Source organism: Macrobrachium rosenbergii, chromosome 21 (assembly GCF_040412425.1).
Source record: "Macrobrachium rosenbergii isolate ZJJX-2024 chromosome 21, ASM4041242v1, whole genome shotgun sequence".
NCBI classification, from domain to species: Eukaryota; Metazoa; Arthropoda; class Malacostraca; order Decapoda; family Palaemonidae; genus Macrobrachium; species Macrobrachium rosenbergii.
Window position 1 is genome coordinate 41,630,214 of NC_089761.1, and position 26,559 is coordinate 41,656,772.

General features: G+C 36.9%; 1 protein-coding gene across 3 annotated transcripts in view; it reads right to left on the reverse strand.

Annotated features, from left to right (window-relative positions):
* The window catches only part of LOC136850007 (uncharacterized), a 142,804-nt gene that overhangs the window by 104,648 nt on the left and 11,597 nt on the right, over positions 1–26,559 (reverse strand). For all 3 annotated transcript variants that reach the window (XM_067123556.1, XM_067123555.1, XM_067123554.1), the window contains exon 2: positions 711–882. In XM_067123556.1, coding sequence (XP_066979657.1) covers positions 711–882 — 172 coding nt within the window. The remainder of the gene's footprint in view (positions 1–710; positions 883–26,559) is intronic.

Genomic DNA, 26,559 nt, shown 5'->3' on the forward strand with positions numbered 1-26,559 from the left:
GAGCTTTTCAGATTTACGTATTTACAATGACACATTTACCTAATAAAAGAGAGCAGGAGAGAGAGATATGTACATTCATAAAACCTGTGCAATGACATATATTCATTTTGTCCAACAAATAAATAAATAAATACATAAATAAAAAATAAATAAATACATAAATAAATAGAGAGAGAGAGAAAGATAGAGGGAGATTCCGATTCATAAAAATGGGCATATATTCATTTTTAACCAACAAATACATACGTAAATCAGTAAATCAGTAAAAATATAAATCAAATAATAAATAACGAGAGAGAGAGAGAGAGAGAGAGAGAGAGAGAGAGAGAGAGAGAAAAAAAAACTTAAAATAAAAACGCAACAATCATCCTATAAGGTAAATGTCGGAATGACAGCATATATATATATATATATATATATATATATATATATATATATATATATATATATATATAGATCCAAAAATATTAATAATAAAAATTAATATATCATCCTATATATGTATATATATAATTAATATATAGCATATATATATATATATATATATATATATATATATATATATATATATATATATATATATATATATATATATATATATATATATATATATATATATATATATATATATATATACATACACACAAACGCATACACAAATATTCCCGAAGGAAAAAGCGACACACATACAACATAGGGTACGGACGCACCTTGAGCTTGAAAAGCTTATGGTCCACTATCTGCCCGACGACGTTTTTACAGTCCCTGGCGTAGTGCTCTGGCGCCAACATGTGGACATACCATACCCAGTGGACGTCGGAAGGCGGCGCCAGGATCTTCTCCGTGCAGTTGGCAGCCAGGGGCAGCCATAGCAGTTCGTATCTGTTGGGGGATGGGTTGTTTTACGTTAATACTGGAATGGCTATTTCTTGAAGTCGTATCTGTTGGAAGATGGGTTATTTTACGTAGGTACTGGAATGACTAATTCTAGGAGTTTTTAAAAACTCAGAATACGATAAAAGAATGAGGTTTTGGAAGGCATAGTAATTTGTATATGCTGGAAGATGGGTTATTTTACTTAGCTGGAAGATGGGTTATTAAGATTTTGGTAGCTATAGAAGTTTGTATCTGTTGGAAGATGGGTTATTTTACGTTAGCTACGGAATGATTATTTCTTGAAGTTTAAGAAAAAAAAATAAGAATTCGATAAAAGAATAAGATTTTGGTGGCTACATTAGTTTGTATATGTTGGGAGATGGGTTACATTAGCTAGGGAATGACTATTTCTTGAAGTTTAAGAAAAAAAAAAAAGATTTCGATAAAAGAATAAGATTTTGGCAGCTATAGAAGTTCGCATCTGTTGGGAGATGGGTTGTTTTACGTTAGTACTGGGATGGCTATTCCTTGAAGTTTAAAAATAAAAAATAAGAATACGATAAAAGAATAAGAATTTGGTAGCCACAGTAGTTCGTATCTGTTTGAAGATGGATGGTTTTACATCAGCGCTAGAATGACTATTTCTTGAATAAAAAAAATCAAGATAAAAGAATAAGACTTTGGTAGCTATAGTAGTGCATACCTGTGGCCTGGGAGTTTAAGTATTTAATTACAGTATTACCAGATTAACCCTCTTTTATGGGGAGATAAAGATAGGAAAACAGGATTCAGGCTGACATAGCAGTCCGTACCTCCGTATTTGAGGACAAATTTCACTGTCAGCATTAATCCAGTCCATTACGTTCTTAAGATATTAAGTAAAATAGGGTTGCAACCTTAACTTCCATAAACTCACAGAGTAAAGATAATATACATAGGCGACTTTCCCATTGGTGTTCATTGGAATTCTGGCACGCGTAATGAGTTCCTGAGTGAATCCTGGACCATGTACATCGAGCATCGAGTACAAGCGCAGTAAAACTGTACATGGTATAAACATAATTATGAACTGATACAGACTTTTATTTCCTGAGACAGGTTTGGTAGTTCAGTGCTGGGTTTGATTCTCCTGAGCCAGGTTCGAACCCTGGCTAAAGGAAAAGTCTCAATTTCCTTACAATTTTAGAAGTCAAGGTATTTAACAGCAGGAGTCTGCCTACGGATATCAGAGAATCAGTTGATGGTTCACTGCGTTGTGGCCGTCATACATACCTCAACACAAATAAATAAGCCTGAAATATACTTTTTATCTAATTTACTTTACCTTGAGAATAACTTACGACTAAGGATAATCGTAACTGGTAAATGCATGTGGTCCGGCCAGGATTCAAATTTATGTGACAGACTTATCCTTCCGGCCATGTGATAAATTGGAAATAAATGACTGGTACCCCTTGGATGCAATTATTCCCAATGGGTAAAAGATGTCACATAATGACAAGTATTTGTTACACATAATATTAAAACATATAAACATGTCACATGAAAACAAGTACAAATTTACACATATATATACACAAACATATATATGCACATATATATAAATAATATATATATATATATATATATATATATATATATATATATATATATATATATATATACATATACATGTTATTATACAAATATGTGCATGTGTAAAATATATACATGAGTATACACAGGTAAACGCACAACGAAACTGATCTTCCCGGACGCTCAGGTGAGGAGGAGGAGGAGGAGGAGGAGGGGGCTGAGAGAGTTGCCTCCCACCTGCTGTGAATTACAGGAGACTCAATAAAACTGAGGAAGGAATTGTTAGGAAGGCAAATCAGATCAAAGGAACGAATGGAGCTACTTCGGGGAAGTTCCTTTGAAGGAGCGAAAAAGATTCTCTTATTCCCGATGTTGTGAAATCTTCCTTTCCACTCGATTCTCCTCCTTCAGCGTTCCAAGTGTGAGGGACGATTTATTAAATGTGAATTCGATATTCGTTGTTAAGTGAGTCAATTTATATCCACTTATTAGTTTTTCTGTAAAAGAAAACGATTGTGCCGGCTTTGTCTGTCCGTCCGCACTTTTTCTTTCTGCCCTCAGATCTTAAAAACTACTGAGGCTAAAGGGCTGTAAATTGGTATGTTGATCATCCGCCCTCCCATCATCAAACATGCCAAATTGCAGCCCTTTAACCTCAGTAGTTTTTATTTTATTTAAGGTTAAAGTTAGCCATAATCGTGCTTCTGGCATCCTTATAGGTACCAACAACACAGGCCATCACCGGACCGTGGTTGAGTTTCATGGTCCTCGGCTGAAAGTTTCATTCAGTATCATACGCTGTACAGAAAACTTGATTTTTTACTTGTTTTTCCCTGATACAAATTAAATTGATAACATGTATCTGCGTCATCGACGACCTTGGTAGTTGCAGGCCTCGTTTTATGGATAAAAATCAATCAATCAATCTATTCTCACACGTCAAATAAAATGGTAGAAAACTTATTTCCCAACTCCTCAGTTTGTCTGTCTAAAATGATTGATTCTAATTATATAGATTCGTATGATTCGGATATCTTGTTAGGTGATACTTATGGAAAAATGATTTGCTAGTCATAATTATGGAAAAATGATTTACTGGTCATAATTATGGAAAAATGAGTTACTGGTCATAATAATGGAAAAATGATTTACTGGCCATAATTATGGAAAAGATTTACTGGTCATAATTATGGAAAAATGAGTTACTGGTCATAATAATGGAAAAATGATTTACTGGCCATAATTACGGAAAAATGATTTACTGGTCATAATTATGGAAAAACGATTTAACGGCCATAATTATGAAAATATAATTTATTGGTCATAACTGCGGAAAAACGATTTAACGGTTATAAATATGAAAATATGATTTACTGGTCATAATTGTGGAAAAACGATTTAACGGTCAAAATCATGGAAAAAGGACTTACTATGGCGGCGATTGACAATCTTCCCTACCCTTTCTGCCACCCACCACATTTTATTAACTACCATTCACCTCTTGCCCTTGAAAAGACGTGTCCCTTACGTCATTTAGTAAGACTTTTCTCAACTCTGGCCTGGGCCCACCACAACGACTAACCATCAGGTACCCAATCCACTGCTCTGATCAACAGAGGCACAATAGGATTTAACGGATTGGTTCTAAAATCCTACGAGAATCGAGCATAATCCTCTTTATAGTAAGGCGACTATCATAAACTGTCGGACGCCACATACATACATATATATTATATATATTATATATATATATACTATATATATATATATATATATATATATATATATATATATATATATATATATATATATATATATATATATATATATATGAAAGAAAGTGTTCGAGGTATCTGCGTAAAAAGCGAGACGATTCTTGTGCAGATTCCTGTAATGACGCCACCGCAAAGCATTACGGGAGTGTTGTATATCGTGGAATGCTCACAATTACAGGGATCAGAAATGCACTCCGTGCCAATATACCAATCTAATCATGTTAAATAGAAATATTATAGAATGAATTTTAAAATAGCAGATTAGCTAAGCATTTACTCATCATTTAGTGTAATAATTTTTCAATTCTTTTTTAGCTTGACGAGTCAGAAGTGTCAAAGGGATCTTGCATTTGCTACCAAGACGTTAAACAGACCTCCCACTTGTGTTTAAGAAGCTGACGGTTGTTCATACTTCCGGTTGGGAACGGTAATTCCAATCAGTGTAAATATTTAGCAGAAATTAGATGTAGCAAAACACCCTGCTGTTTTCGTGGTTAAGACGATATCTGATGCTTAAACTTCCGATATACTTGGTATGCCTTCCGGTTGGGCAAGGATATTCCAATCAGTGTAAATATTTAACTGTAAACTAGATGTAGCAAAACATTTCTGCTGCTTTCGTGGTTAAGACGATATCTGTTTCATAAACTACAGATATAAATGACAGTGTTTACCTCCTATTAAACTGACAGCAGTGTAGGTACCCGTTCACATCTCTCAGGAAATTCTCAGCAATGACGTGGTGCATCATTTAAATTCATTTACGTTAATAACCATCGAAATGATTTTTGTAGAGCAAAATCATACACCTTCCGATTCACAGCCACGGTCTGACTTGATTTTCCGATGAGCGGGGTGATGAATGTACGGGGACCACACTTGACTCTGGATGGGCGTCGTTAACCAAAAATAGTGAGTAGAACGGAATATAAAATTTAGACCAAAGGCGAAGGGCTGGGACTTATGAGGTCACTCAGCGCTGAAAGGGAAATGAGAGTGTGGACCTTAATTCCTGTGTCGTTTACTTGTTCGCAGTGTGGTCTGCGATACGTGGGATCCAGTTCTCGCTGGTTCAGACACAGAATTTTGGAACACAGAGGTCTTTCTATTAGAACTAGGTTTCCTCTTTCCAAACCACCCTTTTCTGCCATTAGGGAACACAGTTTAGCACAGGACCATCCTATCACTGACCTGGATTTTCAGGTACTGACTTTTTGTTCAAACAGACTGGACCTTTTGATTTCAGAGTCGCTGTTTATTAAAAAGATGAAACCGGAATTGAACAACAACTCGTCTGGTATTCAACTAGCTATCGTGTAATTTCATAGTAGGTACACAATTGGGTCGTTAAATATTTTACTTTGTGATTGGTAGTTTGTTTGCATTTCACCTTATTTTTATATTTTTATGTTTGTGTTCGTTTTTAATTTTTCGTTTTCTTGCATCTCACCCTTTTAGTTTGTAATTATTGTTCGTTTTATATATTTGGTTAGTATTTTTGCTGAAGATTTATTACAATTCATTTTATTGTAATTTCATTGATTCTCATCCTTGTCGGTTTTTCAGCCTGATGATGAGGTTTTATACCTCGAAGGTATAATAAAGAATGTTCTTCCTGGTCTTGGCAATATTATTCATCATCAAGCTATAATCATACATACATACATACACACACACACACACACACACATATATATATATATATATATATATATATATATATATATATATATATATATATATATATATATATATATATATATATATATATATATATATATATCTCACACCGAGGATACTGACACTGACCCTGACCTATATTAACGCTGTATGCGTCCTAGGTAAGAGGGCCTAGGTAAGACAAGGCTTCCCTAGGTTTCGTTACGTTAAAGTCTATCCCTTTTATACCCTCATTAGCCCTGGCGGAGGTTTGTGGTCTCCGAACGTTCTTATATCATTTGGAAATTCCTCAACAATATTCTGGATAAACTTTATACTTAATGGAAGGTATTCATTTGAATACTCACCTACATGACTACATAAAATGCCTAACCACTACCATAAGGATATCAACAAAAACGAGGATAATAATAATAATAATAATAATGATAATAATAATAATAATAATAATAATAATGTTCAGTAACAATGATAAAAAACAAAATTAATAACAATGTGCTAATGACAAAAAACAAAAAAGGTCCTAATAATAATAATAATAATAATAATAATAATAATAATAATAATAATAATAATAATAATAATAATAATAATTATTATTATTATTATTATTATTATTAATAATGTTTAGTAACAATGATGATAAAAACAAAATTAATAACGATGTGCTAATGACAAAAACAACAAAGGCCCTAATAATAATAATAATAATAATAATAATAATAATAATAATAATAATAATAACAATAATAATAATAATAATAATAATAATGATAATAATAATAAATATACAAGTTCTTCCTTCCGCATATTATCTTGTTTCGGTTGCCCAAGAAACGCAGCCTTACGCTAGCCAAGATCTTGCTTAATATATGTAACCCTTGTCATAATACTCTTCACGGTGTAATGATTATGCATATTACTCCTTTACCCACAGTGTGGAAGTTACCTTCACTTTCTTTTCTTAAGGAGAGAGAGAGAGAGAGAGAGAGAGAGAGAGAGAGAGAGAGAGAGAGAGAGAGAGAGAGAGAACTGTCATATTTTATGGAATGAATTAATTAAAACTGCTAAGGGACAGTAAAAATGTTGAGAGAGAGAGAGAGAGAGAGAGAGAGAGAGAGAGAGAGAGAGAGAGAGTCATACTTTATGAATGAGCTAAGAGAGAGAGAGAGAACTGTCATACTTTATGGAATAAATTAAATAAAACTGCTAAGAGAGAGAGAGAGAGAATTATAATTAAATTAATTAAATAAAAATGTTGAGAGAGAGAGAGATAGAAATGTCATAAAAATGTTATGGAACGAATTAAGTAAAACTGCTAAGAGAGAGAGAGAGAATTATAATTAAATTAATTCAATAAAAATGTTGAGAGAGAGAGAGAATTATAATTAAATTAATTCAGTAAAAATGTTGAGAGAGAGAGAGAGAGAGAGAGAGAGAGAGAGAGAGAGAGAGAGAGAGAGAGAGAGAGAAAATGTCATAAAACTTTAAGGAACGAATTATAATAAAAATTCAATAAAAATTGAGAGAGAGAGAATTATAATTAAATTAATTCAATAAAAATGTTGAGAGAGAGAGAGAATTATAATTAAAACGAATTCAGTAAAAATGTTGAGAGAGAGAGAGAGAGATAGAGAGAATTCAGAGAAAAATGTTGAGAGAGAGAGAGAGAATTAGAGAAATTAATTCAGAAAAATGTTGAGAGAGAGAGAGAGAGAGAGAGAACTTAATAGCCCAAACTATCTTGGAATTAACACGGTGGCGCAGCAATGCTTTTAGGTAAATGATCCGAATTAAAACCCATTCGGGTTGCCATGACAACCGTAATCCCGAGAAATAACCACCTGATATTTTATATGAGGCCGACTGCATGCTTTAGGACACCTGTCTCTGCACATAATCGTTGAGGCTTATATATTATCATTCCGACGTGACGCTAACATACTGTAACGATATCAATATTGATATGGCTGACTTCTGGCAGCTATATTATGAAGTGTTGGTAAAAAAAAAATGTCCGTTGTTTCAGGTACTTTTTTTATTGTTTATTCTTCTTTTTTAAAATATTTAGTCCCTTTGTCTTTTGTGAAAACGTGGTATGTTATTATTTGTTGTTTTCAGATTTTTTTGAAAGTCTGGATTTTATTCGGTAAAATTTCAAATTCCTTCTTTTGTATATTTAATTGTTTTATTACAATAAAATCCAATTTCTTATTTAGTGTTAACAAATATTTAAAGTCAGAGTGCAGAAACTATTAGAATATACCGACAATGTCCGCTGGTACAGTGGTTAGTGTTGTGGGTTCGCGTCTCCCCCAGGGCGATGAAAAATCACTGGCTCTGTATCATGATCAGTTCCTGCAGCAGTGCGGTGTCTGCGGTGGGAGGTTGAAACCAACATTCTTTGGAAGCTTGAATTTTAAGTCAATGGCCCCTGTGCGCACGTTCCATGTGAACAGGTTTTATCTATAGAAATAATAATAATAATAATAATAATAATAATAATAATAATAATAATAATAATAATAATAATAAAGAAAGAGAGACACTAGTGAATACTTATCTTTAGCGAAATTTGTTGATGGAGTAAAAATATGAGTAAGTCGACGGAACAGATTAAAAAAAAAAATAATTGGAATAAGAGTACAAACTGATAAAAAGAAAAAGGAGTTCGAATGACAATTGGCCAGAGAGTTTGATAATGCTCGCTAAAAGGGGGACATCCGACGAAAGCAAACATACCCGAATCTCGGAACATTGAAAGTGCATTTCCCTCTCTCTCTCTCTCTCTCTCTCTCTCTCTCTCATACTGCCAAAACTTTGGGCTATCAGGACCATCTATTCATCCTTCTCCACCTCCCTGTCTTCTCTTTATCCCACTTCCTAGCGGGTGTTCTTTATCCACTTTGTCCCTTTCTCTCTCTCTCTCTCTCTTTTCGCTAAATCTCTGCAAAGTCGCGAGACAATCTTTTCAGTCCCTATCCAGCTGATTCTTACTTGTCTTCCTATCCACTGTTCCATTATTCCCAAACCATTATCCACCTCCTTTTATCTTTCATCTATCGCCGAACATTTGCTAAATCTGGATCACGTATTCAGCCTTCAATATCCCTTGTCTTCTAATTCCCTCTTCCTTGTCACAATTCCTTTTTCTCCGACACCCACCCACGTCTCGTCCCTAACCGGTATCTATTCCAGGGAATGCGATGGTTACCGTCAAAAAAGGGGCTTCGAGAGAAGCTGTTTATCATGACGTTGGACTAATTGTTGATGGATTTGGTCTCCGAGAAACGTTGTTCTTTGGGGATGAAATGGAACATTTTCTCTCTCTCTCTCTCTCGCGATGAAGGAACTTCTTATCATATCTTGAGTCTTAATTCAAGTCTAATGATGGTATTTAGTCCCTCAGATTTATAGAGTAAGTGAGAATGATGTAACGCAATGTGCTACAGTAAATTTCCACTGGTATATCCGATGTTAAGTGTGCATGTATGTATGTATGTATGTATGTATATTATATATATATATATATATATATATATATATATATATATATATATATATATATATATATATATATATATATATATATATATATATATATATATATATATATATATATATATATATATATATATATATATATATATATATATCTCTCCTACTTCATGACGTGAACACCTACGAATATGAAACATAGTACCCAATGCCTTGGAGCATATACCATCTCGGGTGGGGCATGGAATGAAAGGGGGAGAGGTGCCGTGCCTTGACTTGACCGAAGCTGGGGTCTTGACCTTGATTACTGAGGCATCAGTTAGAACGACCTTTCAAAGCCTTCGTTTGACCGCTTCTGTTCCTCGTTTCACGATTGCAGAAATCTGGAGAATGAGTCACTCCTGGCCCCAAGCTACAACTCGTACCTTTTGCAGGTCTACCGGAAATCGCAATTATCAACGAGTTCTGATAATCTGACTTTCCTCCTCTGTTCTGTCCTGATGCCCCGTGTTAAGGTCAAACTAATCAGATTTCATTTTTCATCTAATTCTTTTCTCATTCCTATGGCCCCAATCCTCATACGTAGTTAGGGCTTCGCCCCTACAGTATTACTAACCAGATCCTGACGATATACCGTATTAACTTTTTGTTTTGCCATCTTTTCGCTTAATAGCAGTATATACTCTACATGTACACTTCATCTTGAAATACTCACTGATCCCGTCCGCAAATTCCTGAGGTTTATACCAGTATTGCACCAGCCCCGGTTTTTTTGCCAAGACCCTAGGTTAAATTAGGTTAGGTTAAGTAAAGCCAGAATGACGTAACCGAAGTGACTTAGGTGTAGAAAACATAATGAGATTATTTTCAAGAAAATTCTATGGTTAGTTTTTAAGACATGGCGTCCCACTTTTTTCAGGGAAAGGTCCTGGTACTCGGTTACGGTCCCGGGTAAAACGCATCCCGCACATATCGAAGATAGGTGACTGTTCTCACCCTTCAGATTACTTCACTTGTTGTTTATAACCAAACAGGGATCCTCTCGTCAGCCGAAACGTTCAAGCTGCAACAACAGACGTGGCGAAGAAAAGAAGTGAAGGAGCGAAAATAAAAATAATCCAAAAAACGGAGGGAGTGAAAAATGGAAATTCTCTCTCTCTCTCTCTCTCTTTTTCTCTCTCTCTCTCGGACTTGAACTGGAATGAGTATCAACAAAAAAATTCAATAAAATTCGACGAAGAATATGGCTGGTGGTAAAAACCAAATAATCGTTTGGGAGAACTGCTTTGTTACGAATACTGACATGGGGACATATTATGTTTGCTAATGAAAATAACTGCTCAAGAAAAATGAAATAATGCATCATGAGATGACCCGAACTTGCTTTCCTTCTATTACTGCCTACTACTACTACTACTACTACTACTACTAAGACTACTACTATTATTATTATTATTATTATTATTATTATTATTATTATTATTATTAGTTCTTTCTAATGAACACCATATTCTTTGGAAGCTTGAACTTCAAGTCTATGGCCCCCTTGGGATTGTTCCATATGAATAGGATTCATTTTCTAAATAATAATAATAATAATAATAATAATAATAATAATAATAATAATAATAATAATAATAATAATAATAATAATAATAATAATTATTATTATTATTCAATGCACGGTCAACCAATAAGAAACTAATTAACGCATACAGTAAAGAGAAAGTCGAATATGCTGAAGGAAAAGGTTCCTGTATAAAAAAAAAAAAAAAAATCACGGTAACTTTTTTTTTTACTTTTTTTTGGGCATCATAAGAGTTACGGGTTCTTAGAGTGCTTCTTAGCTCATTACCCGGTCCTGTGAATTTGTGTGTCGTGATAAAAAAAAAAAGTTCTTATAAGAGAGGGATTGAGAAACTTTTGAAAGGATATCCAATTTCATTAATTGGAGAACCTTTCAAAGTTTTTTTTTGCCCTTTAAAGCTTATTTAAGTATGGCCGATCTCACGCATGCATAAACATCGAAGGCTATTTTTGAAGGGCAAATTATGGGAATACTATGAGGATTATATATTTTATATAATATATATACAGTATATATATATATATATATATATATATATATATATATATATATATATATATATTATACACACGCACACACATATATGTATATATATATATATATATATATATCCAACCACACACTGCCTGGGAAAACTCTGAATGACAACCGATAAATATATATCTCTCTATATATATAACAACTCCTCTACTCTCTCACTTCCTCTCCCTCTCACTCTCTCTCTCTCAACCCTCCTCTTTCTCCTCCCCTAACACCTCCTCTACTTTCTCCCACTTCCTCTCCCTCTCACTCTCTCCCTTTCCTGTGAAGATAGTTGCTTCAATTACATTGCCTAACATTTTTGACGAATACTTCATCCTTTCTCACCGGCCCCCCACCCATTTGTGTTGGGGCTGAACTTGGACTTAAAGGGCATCGGGAGTGTGACTATTCATCTCAGCGACCTCGAAAACTATGGATAAGACACCCCCTTCCCACCCCACCCTCTTTGGTGCCAGTGATGTCTTACCCCCACAGTATTCTTTCCCAGAAAGTATGTCATATGTATGCCGAAATGAGGTATGACAAACCCACAGAGTTTATTCAGTTACTAAGTCTATGGGCAGAACCAGCCCTGTTACAGGGAAACGTCTTCCCACCTTCTTTGGTGCCCTTTGGTGCTAGTGGTGTCTTAGCCCACAGTATTCTTTTCGAGATAGTACATCATATGTATACCAAGTCTGGTTAAAATGGATCAATGCGTTTCAGAGTTATGCTGAACATATATACATCGGTATATATATATATATATATATATATATATATATATATATATATATATATATATATATATATATATATATATATATGTGTGTGTGTGTGTGTGTGTGTGTGTGTGTGTGTCACACTGAATGTTTGCCTTCCCTATCTTTACATCATTTCATAGGAAAAGTACAAATTCATTTTGTAAAGCCTTTCCATCCAAGTACTTTTTTCACCTACACGGCCTTGGGAAACGCGCGCAGGGCTCAACTGTTATGAGCGTAATTCAATGGAGCGAGAGAACTAACCCAGAAAATACGAGAATCACAACAACAACTTTTTTTTTTTCATCAACTAACGAACCCCTAAAAGGACAAAGTACCCGGAGCATGTTTTCAACGTGTCCTGATTTTTTTTAATATGCGCGACCTTAATAACTAAGCGGAGTCGAGACTCTTCTCGGATTGAAATGAAGTTACGAAATGGATCTGGGAAACACTGGTTGGCTTTTGACCCGGAAGGGGAGAAAACACAAACTTTTACACACACACACACACATATAGATATATATACATATACATATATGTATATGTATATATATACATATGTATAGAGAGAGAGAGAGAGAGAGAGAGAGAGAGAGAGAGAGAGAGAGAGAGAGAGAGAGAGCGAAATGGGGTGGGGGAAAGCATGAGTGCATAACAAACACTCACACGAAATAAGAGCTTATTCAATGAACAGTGACCTGGAGTTCTCTCACACACTTCAAGCAATGAATGTGATTCCACATAAAGCTAAACTTGAAAACATGATTGCAGTTTAAGGTATAGAAACAGAGACGGATTAAGGAAATACGGAAGACTGCGGTGAGTTCCACATTCTGGAAGCGGATGATACAAATGATGTCTGAAGCTTAACATCGAGCTGTGATGACCATAGTCATTGCCACGCCAACTTGAATTTATCCAGTCAATCAATTATATTGTAGCCTACTAGTCGAACTTGTGGTCTGATCAGAGAGTAGAGAGATTTATCAAACCTGTTGATATCTGAATCGTAAAGATACTCATTGCGTGAAAATCATTCTACCAGCTTTGTCCATTCCGGATTCAAAAGTAGAACTGGAATATGAGATTTAGGCCCGATGTCAAGCGCTGGGATCTATGCGGTCATTCAGCGCTGAAAGGAAATTTGAGAGTAAAGGAGGTTTGACAGGCGCAACAGGAGAAAAACCTCGCAGTTGCACTGACTCAATTGTTAGGAGAGGGTGGAAAGTAAGATGGAAGATAGAGGATATGAACGGAAGCTTAGTAAAAGAAATGAAAGGGGTTGCAGCTAGGGGCCGAAGGGACGATGCAAAGAACCTTAAGTAATGCCTACAGTGCACCGCGTGAGGTGCACTAATAGCACTACTCCCCTACGGGGAAATTAATAGTAGCAATGCATGGACATAAACGCAAGCTATAATAATATGGATGGCCATAGATGATCAGCAGCTATTATTTTCCGCGCTTGCGCGTGCTCGCACCTGAGTTTGCCTGAAAGGTGTTCGAGTGTGTCCTCAACAAAATGAACGGGGGGGTGGGCATTCGCTTTGATCGGGTGAATATCTTTTGATTTGCCAACGAAACTTACAATTCTCTCTTTGCGCATTCCATTCTTTCTCTTCCTCTCTCTCTCTCTCTCTCGCTATTCGCTAACCGACAACTTCCGGAAAGGTATATAATACAAATAAAGAAGAAGAAGAAGAAGAAGAAGAAGAAGAAAAGAGAACCCTTGTGAATCGGGGGGAAACTCGGAGAAGTTGTCATCCAATTAAGTAAAATGAATTCTTTTTAATTAGAAAGAATGACAATTAAAAGTTTCCGAGTCGTCTGTTTGGGTCTTGTGTTTTTCATTCGCATTCACTGCGTGTCGTCTCGTGCCCTTCTCGGTTCTCTGTCTGTTCTCCGTTCCCTCTTCTTTCTTTTTTTCCCTTTCTTCCAGTTTAGCCTCCGCTCGTGCCGTTCCTTTTTCCCGTCTTTTATAAACATGAGGTCGTTAGCATAATGCTTCCCTATAACCAGTAGTTTTGCTTTGCATATTCCCTCTCATATCGCCTCTCTCTCTCCCTCTCTCTCTCTACCCTAATTTCACGTGTGCCACCCCCTTCCCGCCCTCCCATCATCCCCCGCCCTCTTTAGTGCCACTAACTATGGCCCAGGACAATAGGTCATCTTTAAGGTCGACTCTCCACAAATAACATTACGGAAGGTCACCTTTAGGGAAGCTTTTGATGGTAACCAAATCTTGCCCCGGTTGCCACAGCCACTAAAACCACCTGACCCGATTTTTTTTTTATTTCCTCCCATCAGGAGGGTAAAAAAAAAAAAAAATCAATTGACGAAGGTGATGACCTACGGGGCAATGAGTAGTACCATGCCATTCCCGTGAAATGAATAAGGGGGGGGGGGTGTCATGCGAAGTAAACTGTCGATTGGAGAAAATTGGTGGCCCCTCGCAGTGACTGGCCAGGCCAAGGCAATTGATTGTTATTGTATTCGGGGCTAATGAAACGGTTCCATTCATAACCGGGCAGTCAATTATTAATGTCAATTATTAATGTCGAATAATGCGGCACTGTCAGCAAAAGACGAATTTCTATTCATAACGCGGACATTTTCATTTCGGCGTGACCTGATAAACACGTCGTTAACGAGTCCTAAGATCTGCACAGAACTCATGAATAGACAAATGAATGGCCATAACAATTAATACGTAATTAAGTCTGCTGCAGCAAGCAAATGACCATCGGTAAATGCTGCCGATCAATAGACATGTTGACACGACTCTTTGGAAACGTGAATATTAAATTGGCTTCAATGGAATCAATGTAAGGCATTTTATTTATTAAGGGTACCAGATAATATCACAAAAAAAATAATAAAATAAATAAACAGACTGCAAGTTTAAATGCTCGCTAGTGTATAAAAACTACATCCATTTCAATGCACACAGTATAAACTACATCCAGAGAGAGAGAGACACACAGAGACACAGAGACAGAGAGAAAATTTAAAAGGGTATGTGGGAAGCTAGCTCCCATTGTCTGAGTCATGTCTCAGTCTCGTTCCAAATCAGCACGCACGGACGACCTCATACAAGGACAAAATCTCTTGCAAGCGTGTGTGTTCGTTCGTCCGTTCGAAAGGTAAGATGGCTTCGTTCAGTATCTGAATTAACCTGACATGGAAAAAAAAAATCAAACGAGACGAGAGCCGAAGGCAGCATTCCCCATTTTTGTTTCCTGAATCAGGTTACATATTAGTTAAGGACACCGGAAACGGGTTCTGTAAACTGTCACTATAATTCTGCTTTTGATGTTGAGAGGGGCATGTCAGTGAATTATGCAGTTTTTCGGGAGCTGACTGTGACATTACTGGCAACTGCGGAAGGAATGCTAATTATTCAAGGCATGTCGTAAGTTTTACAAGCTATCAAAGTACGGCACGCCTTCCCAGAGTCAACATAGTTCTCTTCTTTCATTTTACCCGCCAGCAAAAATGTCACAGGGGTATTTTAAAATGCAATAGGTGGATTTCTCGAAGAAATTATGCAAGGGGGTGGGCTATGATCCGAGAAAAAGCCTAATTAGATTCTTAGGGTGGATCCAAATCCAGATGTGACTCCGAGATCTTTTATCGTTATTTTATTTTTGAGTTGGCGGTGGCAAGAGCACGCTCAGTGATTTCTAGTTAACCATTTTCTCAGGGGAGAGAGAGAGAGAGAGAGATGCCTAGGCCGAGAGAGAGAGAGAGAGAGAGAGAGAGAGAGAGAGAGAGAGAGAGAGAGAGAGAGAGTACCAGATGCCTAGGCCGACGTATTCTCTCAGGAGAGAGAGAGAGAGAGAGAGAGAGAGAGAGAGAGTACCAGATGCCTACGTATTCTCTCAGGAGAGAGAGAAATGCCTAAGCCGATGTAGTCTCTCAGGTAGAGAGAGAGAGAGAGAGAGAGAGAGAGAGAGAGAGAATGATTACCAGATGCCTAGGCCGATGCTCTCAGGAGAGAGAGAGAGAGAGAGAGAGAGAGAGTACCAGATGCCTAGGCCGATGTAGTCTCTCAGGAGAGAGAGAGAGAGAGAGAGAGAGAGAGAGAGAGAGAGAGAGCCAAATGCCTAAGAGTAGTCTCAGGGTAGAGAGAGAGAGAGAAATGATTACCAGATGCCTAGGCCGATGTAGTCTCTCAGGAGGAGAGAGAGAGAGAGAGAGAGAGAGAGAGTGTACCAGATGCCTAGGCCGACGTAGTCTCTAAGGAGAGAGAGAGAGAGAGAGAGAGAGAGAGAGAGAGAGAGAGAGAGACATTTTCATAATATTCCAGCCCCACCGCTCTTTTTTCTTCGCTCCCCCCCAACCTCGGCATGGCTAGGAAGGCTTCTTCTTCTGTCAATGCAAACCCTTGTTAGCCTGCAGTGAATGGCGGCTGCCGCAACTGAATGATTTCCGCCAGCCAGAAATATGTCTGCATCTTCTGCATCTTGCATCATCGCCGAGTGGGAACCAGTTGGACTCGTCTTAAAGACGCGATGAGGAGGATTATGAAGGGTGACGACACACACACACACACACACACAGAGAGAGAGAGAGAGAGAGAGAGAGAGAGAGAGAGAGAGAGAGAGAGAGAGGGTACCAGATGCCTAGGCCGATGTAGTCTCTCAGGGTAGAGAGAGAGAGAGAGAGAGAGAGAGAGAGAGAGAGAGAGAGAGAGAGAGAGAGAGAGAGAGAGAGAGAGACCAAATGCCTAGGCCGATGTAGTCTCTCAGGGAGAGAGAGAGAGAGAGAGAGAGAGAGAGAGAGAGAGAGAGAGAGAGAGAGAGAGAGAGAGAGAGAGTGCCTAGAGAGAGAGGGTAGAGAGAGAGAGAGAGAGAGAGAGAGAGAGAGAGAGAGAGAGAGAGAGAGAGAGAGAGAGGGAAAATGACGGCATTGTGACAGTCATCTGATCTTGGCTGCTATTGTCTCACCTGGAGTCAATAACGCGTATACTAAAATAATATCTCGTTGCTTCTCGTTGAAGAATCAGATCGACGGAAACGGTATGAGGCATAACGAGAAAATCGAAATAAAAAATTAAAAAATGGTGTCAGGAATACTTCAATTATCCGCGTTCAATACTAAACCCAGTGACCCACCGGACTATTCATAATGATCAAATACAAAACTGTACAAATAACTGCGCCTTTTGTACAAGATCACATGAAAAAAAAAGAATGTAAGGCGGATTAAATTGTACAACAATGGGACGTGGATACAAGCACATGAATACACAAAACAAGAAAAAAAAAAGACTGGTTGATTGACTGCGTTCCATGGCGTCGTATCATCAAATAAATCGTTCTCGTTTTTCAGGAAAAAATATATATGCGCCGGTGAATGAACGGGAATAAATCAAATCGGAGCCAAATAATGGACTTGGAAAAGTAAAACTGGCCACAATACAATTAATGATTCGCAGCTCCTGCCATGGATTGTTAATTAGTCATCAATGTGAGGAAATAGTTCAGCGGTTATGGGTAGAAATCTCTGCTTTGCTTACACACTTAGGCCAGTCTCAAGCCCCGATAGGAAGGGAGTGTTGAGCGCAGTACGAATGCTTCTGTCTAAAAGAGGTAGACGACAATCATTACCCAAACTCGGGACAAACTTCAGGCAGTCTCAAGCCTTGATTATAGATGAGGGCTGGGATAAGATTATTGCTCAACATTGTTTAAAAAAAGCTGAAAAAATAAATAAATTTGCAATAAACTTTAGCGGCCGCCACCAACGAGGCCCTTACAGCTCGCAGCTCGCACTAGGGAATTAGACAGGAAACATATCACACAAACCTTATCAAACAGGGCTAAAGAAATTATCATACGAAATCGACTAGGCAATTAAGGGCTGCATCATCACTATCGGTTTGAAATGACAGCGAATGAGATAATCAAGAGCGTAATTAATCCGCCGGTGAATGTTAAACGCCCATTACCGAATTTTGGGGGGGCCCCTGGAAATGGGAAAAGTCGCAGGAGGCAATAAATGCTTTTATTTATTTATTTATCTTTTTTATGGTGACTGTGGGTCACATGGATCCAACAATATATCATCAAATGAATTAAAACAAAAACTCTAATATCTGAAATCGTGAAAGTGCTACTGTTTTTTTATTTGCGGGTGTGTGTGTGCGTGATGGAACTGCGATTCATATTACTCTCCCAAGTAATTTCGGTCACTGCAAAAATAAGCTGCGTTAATGAACACCTCATAACAAATGCTGATGAAACATCCTATTGAAAATGGCCAATTATTTCGCATTCTGTATGGGAACCATCAAGATACCACCTTGGGAACGATATGGACTGACCTCATACGAGGAACCTCGAATTCGAGACTTCCGTTGAGGTGTCCTGAGTTCACAAGTTATTCGCCTGAAAGAAGATGCTCGCTGGTCTACAGCAATGGGAGCAACCCAGTAGTTTTTGGACCTTAGTATCCGCCAGCCTTCGAAAAAAACAAAAACGTAAACAGATCTATAAGATTCGAAGAATGCTGCTACACTGGTAATATCTACTTTTGTCACAAGTTGCGCTGCCGGTAACTATCCGCAACCGGTATCATAACAGGAGCTAATCATGATTGGCGGAGGCTCACGCTGGTCATCACCATATGTTACTACTCAAATGCATCGGCCAATAAGAAGCAAGACAGAAGCCAAAGGTATCTGGTGCGAGTAGCATAGAGCCACAACAAGGTCCAAAGAGTCAAAGGGGCAGGTGGGGAATTAGTGACGCGGTGTCTAGATTTGTATTTTATTCCACCGAGAGGGCTATTTTTTTTTTAATATTAATTTACGTTAATCAAGGCGTGGTACTCAGCATGGCACACTAAACCGGGGTGCTATGGGTATAGCCCATATATTTTAGCGTGAGTAAATAATGTTATAAAAGGCTAACACATCAAGTGGCCAAAATGATGGCGGGAACCAGAAGAGGGGTCTGGAAAAAAAAGGCGGGAACCCAAAGGGGCTCTGGAAAATAAGGCGGGAACCCAAATGGGGGCTCTGAAAAAAGGCAGGAACCCAAATGGGGGCTCTGAAAAAAAAAGGCAGGAACCCAAAGGGGGGCTCTGAAAAAAAAAGGTGGGAACCCAAGGGGACTCTGGAAAAAAAGGCGGGAACCCAAAGGGGCTCTGCAAAAAAAGGCGTGAACCCAAAAGGGGCTCTGGAAAACAAAGACGGGAACCCAAAGGGGGCCCTTTAAAAAGGGCGGGAACCAAAAGGGACTCTGGAAAAAAAGGCGGGAACCCAAAGGGGCTCTGGAAAAAAAGGCTGGGACCCACAGGGCTCTGGGAAAGGCGGGAGCCCAAAGGGAGCCCTGAAAAAAAGGCGGGAACCCGAAGGGGGCTCTGGAAAAAAGGCGGGAACCCAAAGGGGCTCTGAAAAAAAAGCGGGAACCCAAAAGGGGGCTCTGAAAAAAAAAGGCGGGAACCCAAAGGGGGCTCTGGAAAAAAAGGTGGGAACCCAAAGGACGCTCTATAAAAAAAGAGGGAACCCAAAGGGGCTCTGGAAAAAAGGGCGGGAGCCCAAAAGGGGCTCTGGAAAAAAGCCAACCAGGTCTCACCGAACCTGTTGAAGGCCGCGGGAAGGTGGGACGAGCAGGAAGTTGAGAACGAAGAGTTCTACCTGGGGACATATTATCCCATCTGCCAAATATCCCAACTGGGGACATCTCGAGGCGAGGGATATCAAGTCCCACGTTCTCTCATTCGTGACATGCTCACATGCAACGCCAAAGTCTCGTCTTGAATCCTTGAACAACGTTTGACTGCTTGTTCGGCTGGAGTCGCTTCTGGCGAGAGGGAAAGTCAAGGTTTTACCTGAAGCAATTCAATCGAATTTTTTTTCATCCTATCCATTTCTTCTCTACAAAAAGGCACTGAGCTGCCTTCCCACTGACCACCTGCATTAAGAGATCACATTTTTTCCTATAATAAAACATGAATATCTGGCAAGAACGATATGATAATGGATAATGAACACATCTGAGATTCAATCTGATACAACCAAGAAATATTACTTATAAAATATACTACCCAGTGATATATGCCCGAAGTCGTTTCGATGACCGCCATTTCGTGTCCAAGCCAACTTGAACTAACTAATCTAACCTAACCTAACCTTAGTGGCTGGTATATTAAGGTTCCGAAATGATCTGGGGCTGACGTGACTTGCTCCCCGATGTAAATCCTAACGAGCAAGGCACTCAAAAAGTGAAATTTTAACAGAAGAAATATGACTCACATTTATATTTGGCAAAACGCGGTAACTAAAAGGGAAGCGATATAAATCGCAGGGAATGTAGTGAAATGAAAGGGAAATAAAGAAAACATGGACGGGATAGATAAAGCAGGCTTTTCAGGGGAATTCAAATGATGACAAAAATATAATGTGAAAACTATGTTACATGGAGTTGGGAACGTTTAACATCTCACCCTACCAATTATTCCTTGCATAAGAGATTGGAGTATCTATGTCGTGATTTTTGGTAATTCAATAATCCCAAGTGATCCCGGTGACCTATATTCTCATATCTGAAATTGGTGTGCCAAAGTCTCAGTCTTCAGGTTGAGTTACCTTCCTTGAGGCTTTCCAATGCCAGAACTATTTAACTAATCAGTCAGTTAGTCGTTCAGGGTATAGTGAAGTACAATTACCTTTTACGGTTAATTCTCTTTATGACGTTTTTTCCTCAAGCGTAAAATGATTTCCGTGATGGCTTATCAATCAAAATCTGCAAATAACAAGGACTAAGAAACGCAAATTTTTGCGAAAAGGAACTTAGGATACCGATCATCATAACCATCTAAGTCAAGTTCGTTTCGTAAACCTTTTGGACAGACATATAAACATTTGTTTTTATAATCTAAAAAGCCCCTGCAGTGAGACTGGTGTGGAAAGCACTTAAGGATGGCAACTCATTACTGTACTCAGATGATTGTGAACCGAAAAAATGTAAGTTATAACTTTGGAGGCACGGAAGAAAAATATATATTTTCAGATAAATCACAAGAGACCATGGTATCAAGCAAATTGATAATTTTCTGAATGTAAACACTTCATTTAAAGAAAAATTAAAATCACGCTGTGTAAGACGAGCAAGTAAAAGAAAAAGAAAACATAATGACACTGGATATATTAAACAAAAAGAGGATCTGTGCAGTCAGTGCCTGAGTTGCAAGGGTATTTATCGCACTCGGGAAAAAAATGGGGAAGAAAGCATGGCTCTATCTGGCACCGCCGAGGAAAGGCAAAAAGCGAGGGCAATTGGTTCATCAGCTTTGAAGAGGAGAGGAAAGGAAAGTTTGACTTACAAAAGTTACCTCTGCAGATATTTCTGGCCGACGACCAAGAACGTTATTAGCCGCGGATGAAGTCGGATCCTCTTTCTTTTTTCAGTGAGGATAATTGCTCTTACAAACGACGCGAATACAACCTCTCCCCTAATCCCCCCTCCCCCCCACAATCCCCAAACACGAAAAATATGGACGGTATATTAAGACCAGACTGAGACGGTCTGCGGTTTAATTCAGCCTGTTATATATGAATGGAATGGAATGGAATATAAACTTTAGAACAATAGACAAGCGCTGGGACCTATGAGGTCATTCAGTACTGAAAGGGAAACAGAGACTAGAGCAGAATAGCATAAAGGATTTAGGCTTAAGGCCAAGCACTGGGTCCTATGAGGTTATTCAGTGCTGAAAGGGAAACTGAGAGTAAAAAGATTTTAAAGGTGTAACAAGCCGAAACCCTCGCAGATGCACCACGAAACAAATTGTTAGGAGAAGGTGGACAGTAAGATGGAAGACAGAGAATATGAACGGAGGTACAGTAAAAGGAATAGAAGGGGTTGCAGCTAGTGGCCGAAGGGACGCTGCAAAGAAGCTAAAGTAATGCCTACAGTGCACCGCATGAGTTGCACTGACAGCCCATTATAAAAATTTCACCTAGTTACAATTTATAAGTACGATATGTTACCATTTCCAATTTCCGGAAATCTTTGTATACACTGGGTAAGAGATTTCTGATTGTATAGTTACGAGAAATGTAACTAGATGTGAACGTAGATATGATCAATTTCTTATTTTGCTCGTGCATTAAAAACTATAAATAACAGCTCAAAATGATTTGAGAGAGAGAGAGAGAGAGAGAGAGAGAGAGAGAGAGAGAGAGAGAGAGAGAGAGAGAGAGAGAGAGAGAGAGAGAGAGAGAGAGAATCTTTATAAGTATTTTCCTATTTGACGTTAGTTTTGCTTCAGAGTTTCTCTCTCTCTCAAAAAAAAAAAAAAATGGACGTGACTAATCATCACTAGTGCCTAGTCAGCATTTACATTATACAACATATTTAAATTTCCCCAAATTCCACTTCGAAAAATGTCTTAATATTCCCCAAGAGCTGACGATCTCTCTGTATCTACTCTTTACACTTTAATCTTCCCGAAGACGACTGTAAACAATTCTCTAACATCCCTCAAGAGATTGATAAAAATGAAGACGGAGTGACCTACAGAAAAGCCACTGCTCTCATCCCCGACAAACATTAAGGATTAACGAGATAATGGGAGCCGACGTAAAACTGTCTGGAAGCACTATCGAGGCATATTAAAAGTAATGGAATGGGATATATATAAACTTTATAACTTCTCTTTAGCGCTTTTTAGCGATAGTTTTGGCCTCTATTATGCCTTCCTCTTTCGCGTGGTGAAAGCGACCTGCTCACACACTTATACAGTCATTTTGAAAAGGCTACTCTATAAATGGCAAATACTAGTCAAAATAAAACACGATGTTGTTATTATTATTATTATTATTATTATTATTATTATTATTTAAATATGTTCCTTATCCGTTCACTTACCAACTAATTTTGTAAAACATTATTATTATTATTATTATTATTATTATTATTATTATTATTATTATTATTATTATTATTATTATTATTATTATTCAGAAAATCAATCACCTCGAATATGTTCTGTATCAATTCACTTACCAACTGACTTTGCAAAACTCATAATTATTTCTTACTGAATAAAACACTGCTTCATCGAAACAGTTTATTACTGTTTAACGAGTTATTACTATTGTTGATAAAGATCAAACTCCTCACTGGGATTTGAAATCGCAGGCCTGTGATTTGTCTAAAGAACACTTTGTCCAATCAATCAGAAAGAGAATAAAGATGTCGAACCAAGTATGCTACAGAACATATTCAATTCCCTTCCTAAGGGCGATGAAGTTAAGCAACCTTTATTATCACAGTGACATGAGTATTCAAAATAGAAATAAAAATTCACAGCTTTGCGCTTGTAATGTACCTGAGACATTGGGAGGCATTACAAGCACACAACTAATGGAGTTTATTTCTCCATTTTCATTATTATTAAATTATTAATATTATTATTAGAAAGATAGAGACGAATGCAGCTGATGCACCTATCACTATCAACACTACTTACTCTAAAGAGGGTCTTTTACCTACATATTATTATTATTATTATTATTATTATTATTATTATTATTATTATTATTATTATTATTATTATTATTAACAGTAGTCTCTTATACATCGTTTTCGTCCACCGACTTGTGATATGATAAAGTGAAAACCAATATTATTATTATTACTATTATTATTATTATTATTATTATTATTATTATTATTATTATTCATTCTTCGCTAAAGTTTTATCCCATCGTCATGGGCGTCACTCGCATTATTAAATATAATAATTCTGGAGTGTCTCTGGCCTCATTCAGCAGAGAGAGAGAGAGAGAGAGAGAGAGAGAGAGAGAGAGAGAGAGAGAGAGAGAGAACTGCAGCTGGGTTAATGGGGCGTTGCAGCCGCCTTTAAGGCAGCTGCTTAGTTAGACGCTTTGACGGTGGCCCTCTGAACTCTGGTCGGGCGGTTATTCACCGATTTAGACACGATTATGTCCTATATATCTGGTCGTATATAAAGGTTATTCACCGATTTTATATATTATTATATATATATATATATATATATATATATATATATATATATATATATATATATATATATATATATATATATATACATATATATATGCAGTTTCCATTTGTACTGAATGTATTAATCTATAATCATTCTATAGTGTCACAGAAGGCATGTATGAGAAGAAAGTCTATATACAAAAGGGGTACTTTTCAATATAAATAAAAAACACAACCCTTCAAACAGGGAACAAGATTAGAAGTTAATCGGACATATGATACGGAAGCTACAATTTATTTGTCTGTAAGAATTTTGTATTACCTGTGCTTGCAAATGCTTTATCGAGGGTGATAATTTATCATAGGTGGATTGTATATCATTAAAGGACTAATGCTTTCGTTCTGGTATAAAGAGCTGGCAAACATGATTCGTTAGAAGCATTACCAAAATAATAATAATAATAATAATAATAATAATAATAATAATAATAATATAATAATAATAATAATAATAATACTAGCATGAGTCACTTAAATGATGTAAGTGTAACTATATATTAGAAATATATGTACAAACGAGAGCTTTCAAAGCCTGATCGATTTTTGATTTTTGTATATATATATATGTATATATATATATATATATATATATATATATATATATATATATATATATATATATATATATATATATATATAATATGTGTATATATATATAATTTATATATTTACACCACTGTATTTACATTTACACCACTGTGGATTTTTCTTCACCAATAATAATCATAATAACAATAACTATGATTTACTCCCCAATAATAATAATAATAATAATAATAATAACAACTCTTAATAATAACAAGCAACCATCTCAAAATAATGCTCAAATCTATCTGTAATTTTTTTAGTTATATCGTGAACGGACTAACAGACAGACAGACATACAACCAAAAACAAAAACAGGACACATGTGAATACACAACTTCAGTTCATCTTCGTGGGCAGATATAAAACCGCTAAAGAATACGGGAGTTAAGAAAAAATCCCAGATATTACATAGATACACGGATGGTACAGAATACAGGAGCGGACAGACTGCTAAGAGACATCGAAGCAATGGATCAATACAGCGTAGGCCACCGTGAAAATGGGAGATCCGTTCGATTTCTTGCTTTCTCACTCTCTCTCCATCCTTAATGATCCTTTGAAATCATTATTATTATTATTATTATTATTATTATTATTATTATTGTTCCAGTCATTAATCTAAATGTAAGACAAATGGGAGATCTGTTCGATTTCTTGTTTTCTCACTCTCTCCATCTTTAATGACCCTTCGAAATTATTATTATTATTATTATTATTATTATTATTATTATTATTATTCCCGTTATCAATTTGAATGCAAGATAAAATGGAAGGTCTGTTCGATTTCTTGCCTTCTCCCTCCACGTCTTTAATGATCCTTTGAAATTATTATTATTATTATTATTATTATTATTATAACTATATTTCTAGTCATCAATTACAATTAAAGATAAAGATGGAAGATCTGTTCGATTTCTTGCTTTTATCAATTTCTCCCCATCTTTAATGATCCTTTGAAATTATTATTATTATTATTATTTTTCTTTATTATTTCTAAGTTATCAATTAGAATGTAAGACAAAATGCACGACCTGTTCGATTTCTTGCTTTTTCACTCTAGGTCTTTAATGATCCTTTGAAATTATTATTATTATTATTTCTCTAATTATCAGTTAGAATGTAAGCCAAATAAATCATTTTGGAAAGTAGTAAGCTATTTAGTTCGATGGGTGGCCTCAGAAAAAAAACCTACTGCCTCGTTTATACTTCAATAACTCAAAAAATAAATAATTTTGCAGAGTAGTAAGCTATTTAATTTAACGGGTGGCCTCGGAATTAAGCAGAGGAACAGCCACTGCCTTGCTCATACTTCAATAATTCCAAAACTTTCAATATATCGCCGGCCATCCGATTTGCAAGCTGGTGTCAGGTCAGTATTTACCAAGTGACCTGCATAAAATGCCTGACGCAGTCGAGACAAAGCATCACTTTTTACATTTTTTTTTTTTTTTGTAATCCGATGATGGGCGAATGATGTGAAAGCGCTTCGTACTCAAATTCTACCTGTTACTTTCTTCTGGTATTCACTTGCACCGATTTCACTTATATAAATAAATATTTATATATACATATATAAATAAATTTGACTCACATCAGGATCGAACCCAGGTTTTTCAATTGAAAGACGAGACCGCTGCCAACCAAGC